General features: G+C 49.0%; 1 protein-coding gene across 6 annotated transcripts in view; it reads right to left on the bottom strand.

Moving 5' to 3' along the window:
- The window catches only part of Adgre1 (adhesion G protein-coupled receptor E1), a 39,632-nt gene that overhangs the window by 3,533 nt on the left and 21,760 nt on the right, over positions 1–14,339 (bottom strand). For 4 of the 6 annotated variants that reach the window (XM_070008399.1, XM_070008403.1, XM_070008405.1 and 1 more), the window contains 6 exons: positions 14,133–14,332; positions 11,756–11,926; positions 10,379–10,573; positions 8,887–9,122; positions 6,338–6,404; positions 4,899–4,990 (listed from right to left, as the gene is read on the bottom strand). In XM_070008399.1, the coding sequence (XP_069864500.1) occupies positions 4,899–4,990; positions 6,338–6,404; positions 8,887–9,122; positions 10,379–10,573; positions 11,756–11,926; positions 14,133–14,332 (961 nt within the window). The remainder of the gene's footprint in view (positions 1–4,898; positions 4,991–6,337; positions 6,405–8,886; positions 9,123–10,378; positions 10,574–11,755; positions 11,927–14,132; positions 14,333–14,339) is intronic. The other 2 variants (XM_070008401.1, XM_070008404.1) reach the window with 2 other exon arrangements.

The following is a 14,339-nucleotide window of genomic DNA, read 5'->3' as shown; positions in this document are numbered from 1 at the left end:
AGAGTTCAAGCCTCACGACCAAAAACAAAAACAAAAATCAAAAAACAACTCAGAGATAGCACCTAGGCCCTGAATTCAAGCCCTAAAACTGGCACAAGCCTGTGTGTGCATGTGCACATGCGTGCGTGCACACACACACACACACACACACACACACACACACACACACACACACAAGTATGATGGAATCTAATTCCATAGTCATTGTAAGTTTCGTAACCTTATGTTGCCTGTTCTGTGTGTGTGTGTGTGTGTGTGTGTGTGTGTGTGTGTGTGTGTGTGTGTGTGTGTGTGTGTGTGTGTGTGTGTGTGTGCGTGCCTGTCCTGGGGCTCACACTCAGGGCCTGAGTGCTGTCCCTGAGCCTTCTGGCTCAAGGTGAGCACCCTACTACTTGAACCACAGCTCCACTTCAGCTTTTTGAGTAGTTTATTGGGGATCACAATTTCACAGATTTTCCTGCTCGGGCTGACTTGGAACCATGATCCTCAGATCTCGGCCTCCTGAGTAGCTAGGATGGCAGGCAGGAGCCATGGGACCAGCTTGCCTCAGTTTCCTCAATTGGCACAGGAGTAATGACAGGATACCTGCACCACACACTTGGAGGCAAGATGCCATGGCCCTCAAGGACCCAGAACAGCAGCTGGCACAAAATACACATTTGTGTTCATTGCTGCCAGCCACAAGGACTGATACAAAACCAGTTGTGCGTCATGCAAAGTACAGCATGGTGCAATCGTGTCTTCCTCCGTGGTGAAGAATGTGGGCTGCTCGGCACAGTGACGCAGTAACACGGACAGAGAGGAGAGGCAGCGGGGAGGGGGGGGCGTGGTTAGCGGCTGTGACTGTACACTGTGACTGTACACTTCCTGAGCTCTTTTGCTCAAGGCTAGCGCTCTACCACTTGAGCCACAGTGTCACTTCCAGCTTTTCTGAGTAGTTCATTGGAGATAAGAGTCTCATGGACTTTCCTGTCCAGGTTGGCTTTGAGCTGCGACCCTCAGATCTCAGCCTCCTAAGTAGTTAGGATGACAGGTGTGAGCCACTGGTGCCTGGCACTTTGGTTTTTTAAGACAGAGTCTTGCTAGCTAGCCAAGGATGGCCTCAGGCTCTAGATCTTCCTACCATGGCCCCCTGAGTTCTGAGGTTTCCTGCTTTGCTTGGATTGACATTTTCAGTGTATATTGACTGTACAAGAGGGGCCGGAGGTATGACTCAGGTGGTAGGGTGCCTGCCAAATGAGCAAAAGTATCTGGTATCAAGTTCAAGGTCTGGTGTTGGATTTTTAAAAAATTGTACATATAGAAATTATCATTATGATATCATTATGATATTTCCAAATTTATGATTAAAATATCATTATGATATTTCCAAATGGGCACATAATAGACCGTCTCCTTTCCGTTCTTACTTTTTTTCCCCACAGCCTCACCAACATATGTTGTTTTTTGTGTTCTTGGTGATAGCCAGTCTGAGTGGAGAGAGAGGAGATCTCTATGTGGTTTTTGTTGTTGTGGCTTGCTTTGTTTCTTCTATATGTGCATACCAGCGATGTTACTCCTATACACCCCATTTTCTGTTGCCTCCTCCAGCCGGCACCCCTAGCCTCTCAATAGCTCCCTTATCCTACCATGGGGACCTCTGCTGGGCAAGCTGTTAGGTATCCTCAGGACTTTCAGAAATCCATTCCAGGCCTTCCTGGCTTTTACAGTTTCTGCAGAGAGGTCTGATGCCAAAGTGGAATGAGTCTGTCTTGACATGTTAATGTTTTGCTCTTTCCCCTTTCAATGTTCTTTCCTTGTGCTGTAGACTTGGCCTTTATAACATAATGTGGAGAGAACCAGACACTGGTGGCTCATGCCTGAAATCCCAGCTACTCAGGAGGCTGAGATTCTGAGGATCCAAATTCGAAGCCAGCCCAAGCAGGAAAGTCCATGAGACTCTTATCTCCAGTTAATCCCTAAAAGCTGGAAGTGGAGCTGTGGGATCAAGTGGTAGAGTGCCAGCCTTAAGCAAATAGGTTAAGGGAACAGTGTGAGCCCTGAGTTCAAATCCCAATGCTGGGGCAAAGAAAAAAAAACAAACGTAAAGTTGAAGATTAGTCTCTGGTGAAGTCTATTTTGAGGCTGAAGCTTCCTGGACTGGGAAGTCCCCATCTGTCCCCAGATGTGTGGTTTTTCTGATAACAATTTCATTGGATACATTTCTCTGTGTTTAGTTTATATCTGGACTCCTTCTTCCTCCCCGGGAGTCTGAGGCATGGCTGGTGCTTCCTCACACACAGGACTTGAAAGTCCTGTCCTGCTTACGCAATTCCTTACTCACTGCTGTCTGGCTGTAAAATCCCCTCAGTCGTGTCCCCAGCCCTGATGTTATTAGTGTGCTTGATCCCATCTATTGGCGATGCTTTCTAATCTGCTTTTATTTAACTTTTGAGGTTTTCATTTCTAACATCTCCACTTTTTTATTCTTTGCTCAGAATCTCAGTTTTGTTGTTGAATTCCTCACCGATGGTGCTTTCTTCTCCTTTCTCTTTATTCTTCTTTCCTTTCTTCTTTCTTTATTCCTTTCTCTCTCTCTCTCATTTCTTTTTGAACATGTAGCAGTATTTTAATGATAGTTTAAAATATTATTGCTGTCTATATTCATAGTGTGTACTATAACTCACAATAGTTTCTGGCCACTGAGTCATGCTTTGTATTGTTTTGTTTTGCCCCTTCTGTATTTCATTTGAGTTGTTAAATCAGTTTGGCAGTGACTTTCACATCCAGATGTTAATTGGCATCCCTGTTTCCTTCCTCTGTATGTTTGAGGCCCCTTTGAGGTCACAGATGACTTTAAAAATATATTTTAAAAAATTCCTTGTTCTCCCTTCCCCACAGTATAACCCCTGCTTTCACTGTATTTGATGTTGGTATAATTTGTGGAGGGGAAGGGAAAAACAAATCGTTTAAATAGGGGTACAGGTGGACCCACTGAAACAATGAGATGTACAAGTCATTATGTCGAAAACGAACTTTACAACTTTGGTGGGGGGGGAGGGTTGGGGGGAGAGTTGGGTGGGGGGGCGGGGGGAGGATGGGATGGGAAGGGGAAACAAAGGAGGAGGCTACAATGCTTGATAAGAAATGTACTCATTATCTTACTCATGTAATTATAACCCCTCTGTATAGTATTTTCACAATTAAAAATACGTATAAAAATAAAATAAAAAATAAAATGTTCCTAGAATAAAAAAAAAATTCCTGTTCAGGGGCTGAGAAAGTGGCTCAGTGGTAGAGCACTTGCCTTGCATGCCTGAGGCCCTGGGTTGGATTCCTCAGCACCACATAAGCAGAAAAAGCTGGAAGTGGCGCTGTGGCTCAAGTGGTAGAGTGCTAGCCTTGACCTGAAGAGCTGAGGGACATCGCCCAGGCCCAGAGTTCAGGCCCCACGACCAGACCCCCCCCCCCAAAAAAAATTCCTTGTTCAGTATTTCATCCATTTCAGCATCTTTGAGTTCCATCTGAGGCATGGTGGGAGTTGCCTGGCCTTCTGTTTTCCTGTATTTGTGTTTCTGTGTTGTAAGTTGCTCAAGTGTTGAGACTGGTATATCTGAGTTTTATAGGGGTCTCCTGTGCACTTTTTGGGGTCATTTTCTTCTCTTAGGGTTGTGACTTCCAATATCACTCACAGGAGACACAGCAGGCAGTAATAAAAGCAGTGATTCAAAAATGAACCTGATATTTAACTATGGGTTTTTTGTTTTTGTTGGTTATGGGTCTTTAACTCAGGGCTTGGTTGCTGTCCCTGAGCTCTTTTTGATCAAGGCAAGTGCTCTACCACTTGAGCCACAGCTCCACGTCCAGTTTTTTGGTGATTAATTAGAGATCAGAGTTCCACAGACTTTCTTGCCTGGGCTGACTCTGAACCATGATACTCAAATCTCAGCTAGGGTGAAAGGCATAAGTCATCAGCGCCTGGCTTTTTTTTTTTTTTTTTAGAAGCATCAAATCTACTCCCAGGGCTGGGAAGGTGGCTCAGTGGTAGAGTGCTTGACTTGCATGCATGAGGCCCTGGGTTCAACTCCTCATCACCACATAAACAGAAAAAGCTGGAAGTGGTGCTGTGGCTCAAGTGGTAGAGTGCTAGCCTTGAGCTGAAGAGCTCAGGGACAGCGCCCAGACCCAGAGTTCAGGCCCCATGACCGACCAAAAAAAAAAAAAAAATCAAGTCTACTCCCAATATAGTGAGAAAAGAAAGAAACTAGGTTGGTTATAAATAAACTGGCTGCTTACAATTCTTAATGCTAAGTTTGGGCAGTGGTGATTCACACCTGCAATCCTAGCTACTCAGGAGCATCCTGGCCCTGAGTTCAAGCCCAAGCGTTAACCTAAAAAACAAGAACATAAACAAGAAAAGCAATGGGAAAGCAAGCTTCTGAGAAGAAAACTGCTTTGGAGGGGATGTGGTGTGGTCTGAGGTCCACACACTGCACCCAGGGGGCCAGTGCTGGAGGCTCTCCCTGGGGACCCTGTGCCTCTCTGCACCCACCTTCCGCCTCTGCCTCAGGCAATGCCAAAAAGGTGCTCAGCAAACATTCGCAGGAGGAAGGAAAAGAAATGAGCAAGCTGGGCGCCAGTGGCTCACACCTGTCATCCTAGCTACTCAAGAGGCTGAGATCTGATGATTGTGGTTCAAAGCCAGCCCGAGTAGGACTATTCATGAGGCTCTTATCTCCGTGGCTCATTGAGCTGTGGCTCAAAGTGGTAGACGCTAGCCTTGAGTGAAAGAGCTGAGAGACAACGCCTGGGCCCTGAGTTCAAGCCCCACGACCAACAAAAACAAAAAAACAAAAAGTAAGAAAAGAAAAAAGCAAAGAAAGAAAGGAGCAAAACACAGGACAGGACGCTGGCTGCACCTGGTGTCTTTGAGCGTGGAGACTTCAGCATTGACACTGGACAGCTTCTGCCTCAGGATCCACATGGTCCCCGTTAGAAGCACTGTGTTGATCTACAAAGTGGAGCATGGGAGTCAGGGACTGGACACAGAAACCCACCATCCCAGACCATCTGTGCCAAAAGAAGCCTGATCCTTGGTCTCTAGAAACCAAGCCAGGAGGCCAGATGGTAACCCAGGAAAGGCCATCACACCAGAGCCAGGACGCCCCGCATCAAAGAGGCCTGCTTGCAGCCTCCCTGTGCCAATGAAGGGTTGCCCAGAGAGCCCCTCTTCCTTTTTCTGTGAGGCTTCTCCATGCTTCTGCCTGACTTTGAAACTCAGCCATGCACACATGGTGGTAGTGGCTCTCTCCTTGCTGCTGTACCCCAACCAGTCCTGGGAGAAATCGCCTTTAATTGCCCACCCATGGATTGTATTTGTCTTATTCCTTCATGATGCTTCCCATCATTTAGAACCAAACCAGGGACCTCCCAATGGCTCCCAGGCAGGAAAGTCTGTGAGACCCTTATCACCAATGAACCACCGGGAAAATGGAGGTGTCATTGTGGCTCAATTAGTAGGGCACTAGCCTTGAGTGGAAAGCTCAGGGACAGAATCCAGGCCCTGAGCTCAAGCCTTGGTACCCTCTCTCTCCCTCCCCCCCCCCCTCTCTCTCACACACACACACACACACACACACACACATTAGCAAGAAAGAAGCTGAGCTGAATGAGGTCAGGTTAGTGTGTTTCTTAATCTGAGGTCTGCAACTACTCAGACACTGTAACTTTATGTTGCTCCTTGCTGTAACACCACAAAGGAAACAAATGCCACCTCCCAACCCCCAAATCATCTCCTGGACCTCCCTGGAAGGGAACCCCAAGATTTAAATGCTCAAAAATGAATTTGAGAAGGAAAAATACAAAGAAAGAAGTGCAAAGGCACAAGGAAGCAAGCCACCATGAGCAACTGTCAGAAGAAACGTCGCTGGGCAAAACCAAAGAACAAATGAGCAACAAGGAGGGAAGGAATGGCGTCTGACCTCCCCAGGCTTCCCTTGGTCTCTGTCTTCAAGTCCTCAGCTCACTGGAGTTCTCAGAACCTCTGCAGTTTCTCTTGTGATTTTTTTTCTCATTCAATGTCTCTACCTGGGAAAGGCTGACAGACTCATTTTCCCCAAAGCATCAAATATGGATAACACATGGGTTCTTCCCAAAGGCACTTGCATGTCAGCGTGAAAGCAAAGCCACAAGCTGGAGGGTTTATACCCTAACTGGGAAATCTCAAGATTCAAAGATCATAAGGATGAGCACTTTAGAGGGGACCAGATGGCCTTCGGCCCACTGTGGACACATGCTATTCTCTTGGCTCTCCTTGCTTCTCCTTCAGAGACATGCTCCACCAGACAGAGCTGCTTACCGTGATGATCACACACACCGGCCCTAGGAAGCTCCAGATAAACCCAGTTTCTGTGTTCAGCCAGCAGCTGTAGAGAGAGACGGGAGGCGTGAGCTCATGTCTTGGGGGCTGAACTCCCAGCCTCCCTGCTCACACAGATGGAGGAAGAGCGCTGGGAGGGCAGATCTAGCGTTCTCACCACAGGGCTACGGGCTGAACTCTAGTTTCCCTGGGACCACTTTCTCTTGAAGACAAATGTTCCTGGAAAGTTTGCCTGCACTGCGTAGTTCCAATATCAGCTCTAGTGTCACATCCAGAAGAAAAGTCACTTTTCTTTTTCTTTTCTTTTTTTTAGGGGAGGTGCTGGTACTAGGGCTTGAACTCAGGGTCTTAGGGTGCTGTTCCTTTTTTTTTTGTGTGTGTGGGGGGGGGGTCCGGTCATGGGCCTGAACTCTGGGCCTGGGCGCTGTCCCTCAGCTCTTCAGCTTAAGGCTAGTGCTGTACCACTTGGGCCACAGCACCACTTCCGGCTATTTTCCCCCCCTGCTTATGTGGTGCTGAGGAATCAAACCCAAGGTCTCATGCATGCAAGGCAAAAGCTCTACCACTGAGCCACCTTCCCAGCCCCTGTTCCTTTTTTTTTTTGCTAATGGCTAGCACTCTACCACTTAAGCCACAGCTCTACTTATGGCTTTTTTTTTGGAGGTGGAGGTTAAGTAGAGATAAGGGTCTTATGGACTTTTCCTGCACAGGCTCGATTCGAACAGAGATCTTTAGATCTCAGATGCCTAAGTTGTTAGAAGACAGTTTACAGGGATCCTTTTATCCCTGGACACAGATGTGGGAGTTACGAATCGTTAGAGTGATGTTAAATACTGTAAAAATCACTGTTAATATTAAGCCTTTATTGCAAGCACAGTTTGTATGTGTGTGTGTGTGTGTGTGTGTGTGTGTGTGTGCACTAATCCTGGGGCTTGAACTCAGAGCTTGGGTGCTGTCCTGTGGCTCGAACTCAGGGTCTAGACATTGTCCCTGAGTTTTTGTGTTCAAGGCTCTTTACCACTTGAGACACAGCTCCACTTCCAGGTTTTTGGTGAGTCTCATGAACTTTCTTGCCTGGGCTGATTTCAAACCACAATCCTCAGATCTCAGCCTCCTGAATAGCTATGGTTACAGAGGTGAACCACCAATGCCCAGCCTATAAACACTGCTTTTAATGTTTATAGTTTTCTTTTTATTTACCTAAGATGCTGGAGACCAGGGTTTACAGAATCTCTGCTTTATAGCTGTCAGTCCCTTCCCTGGTGATGTGGATGCCTTGAGCAAAGTAGTATCAGTCCTCAGTCCAAGCTAGCAGCCTTACACCCCACAGATGCCTGCAGGCAGTTCCATGGAAGCCGTGGTTGTTTGAGTTTCAGAAGGCCCTGGAACAGGGCCTCCAAACAGCTTCCACAGGCTATTTTGCCATCATAGCCTCAATGAACTCTAATGACCCTTCAGCCATCTTCACCCAAGCCCAAGAGCTACTGCTTTCAATGACCATCAAGTATAAAGTCTGTGACTGGTGCAAAACACAGACCTTCATTTACATGAGAGACTGTGCTGTGATTGGTGCAAAACACAGATCTTCATTTGTATGAGAACCGGTGCTGTGATTGGTACAACAAGATCCTTCATTTGCATGAGGTACTGCACCATGATTGGTGCAAAACACAGATCTTCATTTGCATACTTTGCCATGACTGGCTGAGCTGATAACATAAGAAGATAAAGTGGCAGCAGGCACCATACACCAGGAGTTGCTGCCATCTGTCACTGCCACACACTGCTGCTAGAGGCTGGGGATTGCAATAGCTGCTGAGTTCCTGGGCCACTGATGGCTAAAGCTAAGAGCTAGAAACTCCAAACTGGGTGCTGGTGGTTCACACCTATAATCCTGGCTACTCAGGAGGCTGAGATCTGAAGATCATGGTTGGAAGTCAGGCCAGGCAGGAAAGTCTGAGGGACTGTTATCTCCTCTAAGGTACACTAAGAAAGCCAGAAGTAGAGCTGTGGCTCAAGTAGTAGAGTACTAACCTTAAATAAAAAAGTTCATGGGCAGTGCCAAAGCCCCTGAGTTCAAGGCCCAGGACAGGTACACACACACACACACACACACACACACACACACACACACACACACACACACACACACACACACACACACACACACACACACACACACACACACACACACACACACACACACACACACACACGCTCCTATCTCGGTGCATAGAGTCATAAGTCTCTGGCTTCTGAAGCATGGAGTGTCACGCCTCTCAATCTCAGGGTTTGGAGCTGTGAGCCTTTGTGTCTTCCCGCCTTTCTTCTAGGCCTTGGCCTCCCGGAGGGCTTGGGGCTGCCTTCCCTGGGAGAGCTTCTCCTCACCCATGTACAGAGTGCCATCTGGGCAGACTAAGAGCCTAGCCAGCTGGCTGGCACAGTCCTACCGCTAGAATTCTTTCTCTTGTTCACCCAGCTCTCACTCTGCACCAGGGAGAGAGAGAGAGAGCGCGGCTGTTGCTCACCGGTTGTGCATGCCATAACCCTGTGGCTGCATGCCGGCAGAGACCGCGACCACGAGTCCCGGGAAGCCATAGCCGAAGGCACAGAGGTACAGCATCCTGACATCATGGGAGCTGAAGTAATTCACCACCTTCAGGTTCCTGACCGTGAGGAAGAGCATCACCGCCTCCACCAGCATCCAGGAGAAGGCAGCGAGGAACAGGTAGTGCAGAACCCCAGCGATGATGGCGCAGCCCGTCTGTGGAGGAGAAGCGTGGCAGGGCCTTCCCCCTGGGAGCAGGACTGGGGACAGGGGGCTGGCAGGGGGACTTCCATGCTGGGATTTCCCACACCCATACACATGGCCTATCAGTTCACTCCACAGATTCTTCTAGAAACAGGCAGTGGTTGGCCATCAGAGGCAAGCCCATTCCTAGATGGTAACACCCTTGGTGTTCATCTGTCCTTAAGGTTTCCCAGGACATGTGACTTCCGGTGCCACAAATAACCACACTTGCAACCCTACATTTAAAAATGGTTGATAGCAGGGCACTGATAGCTCTCGCCTGGAATCTGAGCTACTCAGGAGGCTCAGATCTCAGGATCGATGTTCGAAGCCAGCCTGGGCAGGAAAGTCTATGAGACTCTTATCTCCAATTGGCTACCCAAAAGCCGGAAGTGGAGCTGTGGGCTCAAGTGGTAGAGTGCTTGACTGAAAAAGCTAAGGTAAGCCAAGTTCAAGCCCCAGGATTAGCATGTGCACACACGCACGCACACACACACAACTCAGAAAAGTAAAAAAACAAAATGGAGTATATAAAAGAGTAGAGACTCACCCATGGCAGGTCTCATGTCAAGGGAGGCACTATTGGTGTTAAACATCCCAATGAGGGATGCTCAGCTGCATCCCTCACCTCCCACCACCCACACACATAACACCCTCCCACATCACAAGAAAACCAAACAATCACCAGGCACCAGTGGCTCACGCCCATAATCCTAGCTACTCAGGAGGCTGAGATCTGAGGATGGCAGTTCAAAGGCAGCTTGGACAGGAAAGTCCATGAAACTCTTATCTCCAATAAATCACTAGAAAACCAGAAGTGGTGCTGTGGCTCAAGTGGTAGAGCGCTAGCCTTGAGCTGAAACGCTGAGGGACAACGCCCAGGCCCAGAGTTCAAGCCCCACAATCGACAAAAACAAAAACAAAAACAAAAACAAAAACAAAAAAAACAACAACAACAAAAACCAATCTCTCTAGGTATAGCCAAGGGTCTCTTGTAAGGCTGGTTTAAAAAATCTAGGAGGGACCACCACAATTCATGTCATGATTGGAGAAATTACATATAAATAGATAAACTGACACTTGTCACAAGAAGTCAACTAGGTGAGCAGTTAGGAGAGCATGAAGCCCAGCATGTGCAAAGGCCCTGCGGGAGGGAGGTGGGCGAGGATGAGCAGAGGAAGACAGGGGAGGTGACAGAAGTCAGTGAGCACAGACCGAGCGATGCTGACCTGGCTGTTGGTCTTGTCTATCCCCATCAGGAAGAGAATCTTGGCCAAGAAGAGACACCCGCAGAGGTGCAGGTGGAGGTAGGTGTTACGGTTGCGAAGGGTACGGCACAGCAGGAAAGTGGCGATGGCCAGGATGAGGCACACCAGGGAGATGACAGTACCCACGTGGCTGATGATATGCAAGGAGAAGTCCATCTGGTGGGGAAGAGACTCGCTGTCGTTCTCAGAATAGACCCTGACTCCTCCCGGGCGGAAGCCAGAATCACCCAGCCTTCCCGGAACTGGAGGAGAGCGTTGGCGCTTCATCTCCCCTCTGACACTTACAAGGAACTAGATATCCCCTCCAGTCTCTCTCTCTCTCTCTCTCTCTGTCTCTCTCACCTGAACTCAGAGCCACGGGCTCTCATTTGCTCAAGGTTGGTGCTCTACCACTAGAGTCATTGTTCCACTTCTGACATTTTCTGGTTAATTAGCCATAAGAATATTCCTAGGCTTGCTTCAAACCCAGATCCTCAGCTCTCAGCCTTGCACTCTCGCTTGGCTTTTTCCGCTCAAGGCTGGCACTCTACCACGTGAACTACAGGTTCAACTCTAGTTTTTTAGTGGTTAATTGGAGTAAAGAATATCATGGAAGCTGGGCACTGGTGGCTCATGCCTGTAATCCTAGCAACTCAGGAGGCTGGTTCAAAGCCAGCCTGGGCAGGAAAGTCCATGGAAACTCTTATCTCCAATTAACTACCAGAAAGCAGGAAGTGGCCCTGTGGCTCAAGTGGTAGAGCACTAGCCTTGAGCAAAAGAGCTCAGGATCAGTGCCCAGGTCCTGAGTTGTAGCCACACAAATGACAACAACAAAAAAGAATATCATGGACTTTCCTGGCCTTGGATTAGAGGCATGAATTATCAGTGCCCAGCTCCAATTGTGTTACATACAAATCCACCCTTTCACCCTTTGTATTGATGGGCTGGACACCTACAAACTACATCCCCCAGAGTCCCTTGGAGATTCTGACTGTAATTTAGATTCTCCAATGAGATGCTCCCATGAGTCTGGAAAGGGAACAAAGAGGAAGACAGCAGCACTCTACAGGTAAAATGAGCTGAGAGCTAGGCCTTGGCAGCTTACACCTCTAATCCTAACACTTGGGAGGCCGAGGATTGTAGTTCAAAGCCAGCCTGGGCCACTAGACTCTTCTTTCCAGTTAACCAACACAAAGCTGGACTGGAGGCATGGTGCAAGTGGTAGAGCACCATCACAAGCAAAAAAGCTGAGCCAGAGTATTGGGCCCTGAGTTGAACCCTTAAAACTAGCTGCAAAAAAAAAAAAATCACTAGATTTTAAATCACTCACGGAGCCAGAGAACAGACCACAGTACTGACCGTGAGCTCCCCAGAAGCCATGATGATGGCCAAGTTGGCCATCTGGTGACAGCTACAGACTGTGTGACGCTCAGATGCTTCTAGAATCACACAGCCAGCTGGTGTCCACCTCCCCTCCTCTGTGTCAGTGCTCCAGGTAACACAGATGGGCCTCTCAGACTTCTGCTTCGGCTGAAAGTACCAAAGAAAGAATCACTTGAGAACTTCGCTCCAATGCAGTCAATGGGACCAAACACAGAGCCACATGGAGCTAAGCTATGTGGGATGCACTCTCTAGGGACACTGTACTGTGGTCTGTGCTGATGAGGCCTGCCACAAATTCACTCACTTGCTCGATCATTCCCTGCACCTGTGTGTGTGAGAGAGAGAGAGAAGAGAGAGAGAGAGAGAGAGAGAGAGAGAGAGAGAGAGAGAGAGAGAGAGAGAGAGAGAGAGAGAGAGAGAGTCACGGGGCTTGAACTCGGGGCCTGGACACCATCCCTGAGCTTCTTTTGCTCAAGGCAAGCACTCTATCATTTGAGCCAGAGTGCTACTTCCGGTTTTCTAGTAGATTACTGGAGATATGAGTCTCATGGACTTTCCTGCCCAGATTGGCTTTGAACTGCGATCCCATGATCAGCCTCCTGAGTAGCTAATTACAGGCATGAGCCAGCTCGCTGTGCTTTTATTGGGCACCTACGGCATACCCTCAGGGTATGTCCACTGGTAAGAGGAGTGGTTCTGTCTCCAGCAAGATCACTGGAAACGGAAGAATGAATATGAAAAAAATATGCACAGAAAACAATTTTTGGGGAGGGAGGAGAGAATGTATCAAAATAACAATATGTTGCCAGGCACCAGTGGCTCACACCTGTAATCCTAGCTACTTCAGGAGGCTGAGGTCTGAGGATTGGGGTCAAAGCCAGACCAGGAAGGTAAGTCTATGTCACTCTTCTTTTCAACGAACACCAAAAAGCCAAAAATGAAGCTGTGGCTCAAGGGGTAGAGTGCCAGCCTTGAGTGGAAAGCACCCACAGCCTTGAATTCAACCTCAAGTCCCCAACCCCCACCACAGAACAATATATCTGAAGAAGTACTGACAGGTAGATAATTGAAGGCTATGGGAAGGAGGTGGACTTCCATGGAGGGGCTGCCTTTGAAGGGTGCTGCTCCGCTCTCTTTCTGCTCCCAGGAGAGCAGCTGTCCTCCCTCCAAGCCTTCAGCCCTCCCCCAGCCAGAAGCCCAGAGCCCAGGACTCTGCAATGGAACTAGAGGACATCTTCCCTCTCATGAGGCTGATGTATCCTCTCAAGACCACAGGTGACTAATGCCACCGTGGACAATGAGGTATGTGGGGACTGAAGCATGACCCTCCTCTATGAGTTTCTGTGTTGATGTGTCAGTTACAAACAGACCAAATCTTTCTCTTTTTTTGGGGGGTGGGGGGGAGTCCGGTCGTAGGCCCTGAACTCTGGACCTGGGCGCTGTCCCTCAGTTCTTCAGCTCAAGGCTAGTGCTCTACCACTTGAGCCACAACACCACTTTCGGCTTTTTTCTTTTTGCTTATGTGGTGCTGAGGAATCGAACCCAGGACCTCAGGCATGCAAGGCAAGCGCTCTACCACTGAGCCACCTTCCCAGCCCCAGACCAAATCTTTCTAAAGGCCTCTGTGGAGAGGTTACAGTGATGACTGTTATGTCCTGTCCCTCAGCTGGACTGACATTAGTACCCTGATGGTAGTGCTGGGCCCTGCATTTCTCAAGAGGTCATCATGGAGACAAACGGTGAGCAGGATGTGTCTGCACAATTCTTACACTGAAACCTATGATTGTTTCAAAAGAAAAAGTGTCATTAAAAAAAAATAAGGAGCTATGTAGTCTGTCACTGTTGGCTCACGCCTGTCCTACCTACTCAGAAGGCTGAGATCTGAGGATCCCAGTTAGAAGCCAGCCCAGGCAGAAAGTGCATGAGAATGTTCTTATCACCAATTAAACACCAGAAAACCAGAAGTGCTGCTGTGGCTCAAAGTGGTAGAGTGCTGTTAACATTGAGCAGAAAAGCTCAGGAACAGCGTCCAGGCCCTGAGTTCAAGCCCCACGACTGACACACACACAAAAAGGGAGTGGGGATGGGGGTGGTGGAAGGGTAATGGTATGCATGTGAGCCTGCGTGTGTGCATGCACGCGCACCTGTGCACGCGTGTCACACATGCACGGGCTGCATGCAGACACACCTGGGCGTGCGCACGTGCACGTGTTCCTGAATGTGTGCACGCGTGCACGTGTACCTGGGTGTGTGCTGGATCGTCTGTGGTTAACTATGGAGCGGACGGGGCCCCTGGTGGGGCGGGCGGGGCCCAGGATCCCGGGCCCGGGCCGGGCCAGGCCGCAGCGCGCACCTGGACGTTCTCCAGCGTGTAGATGACGGGGTCCGCCAAGCCCGCCTTCTTCTCCCCGGTCACGATGGCGCCGACCACGCGGGAGCTCATCCGCAGCGTCACCTTCGCGCCGGCCCCGCCGCCACGAGGGTCTCCGAAGAAGCGCGTGTCCAGAACCGACTCCAGGCTTGCGAAGGAGACGAACGCCACGCCCGCGGGGCCTGGGCC

This window comes from Dipodomys merriami, unplaced genomic scaffold, assembly GCF_024711535.1.
Source record: "Dipodomys merriami isolate MVZ:Mamm:240054 unplaced genomic scaffold, mDipMer1.0.p SCAF_70, whole genome shotgun sequence".
In the NCBI taxonomy this organism is placed as follows: Eukaryota; Metazoa; Chordata; class Mammalia; order Rodentia; family Heteromyidae; genus Dipodomys; species Dipodomys merriami.
The sequence above is the reverse complement of the archived record's forward strand: the minus strand, read 5'-3'. Positions and strand labels throughout refer to the sequence as shown.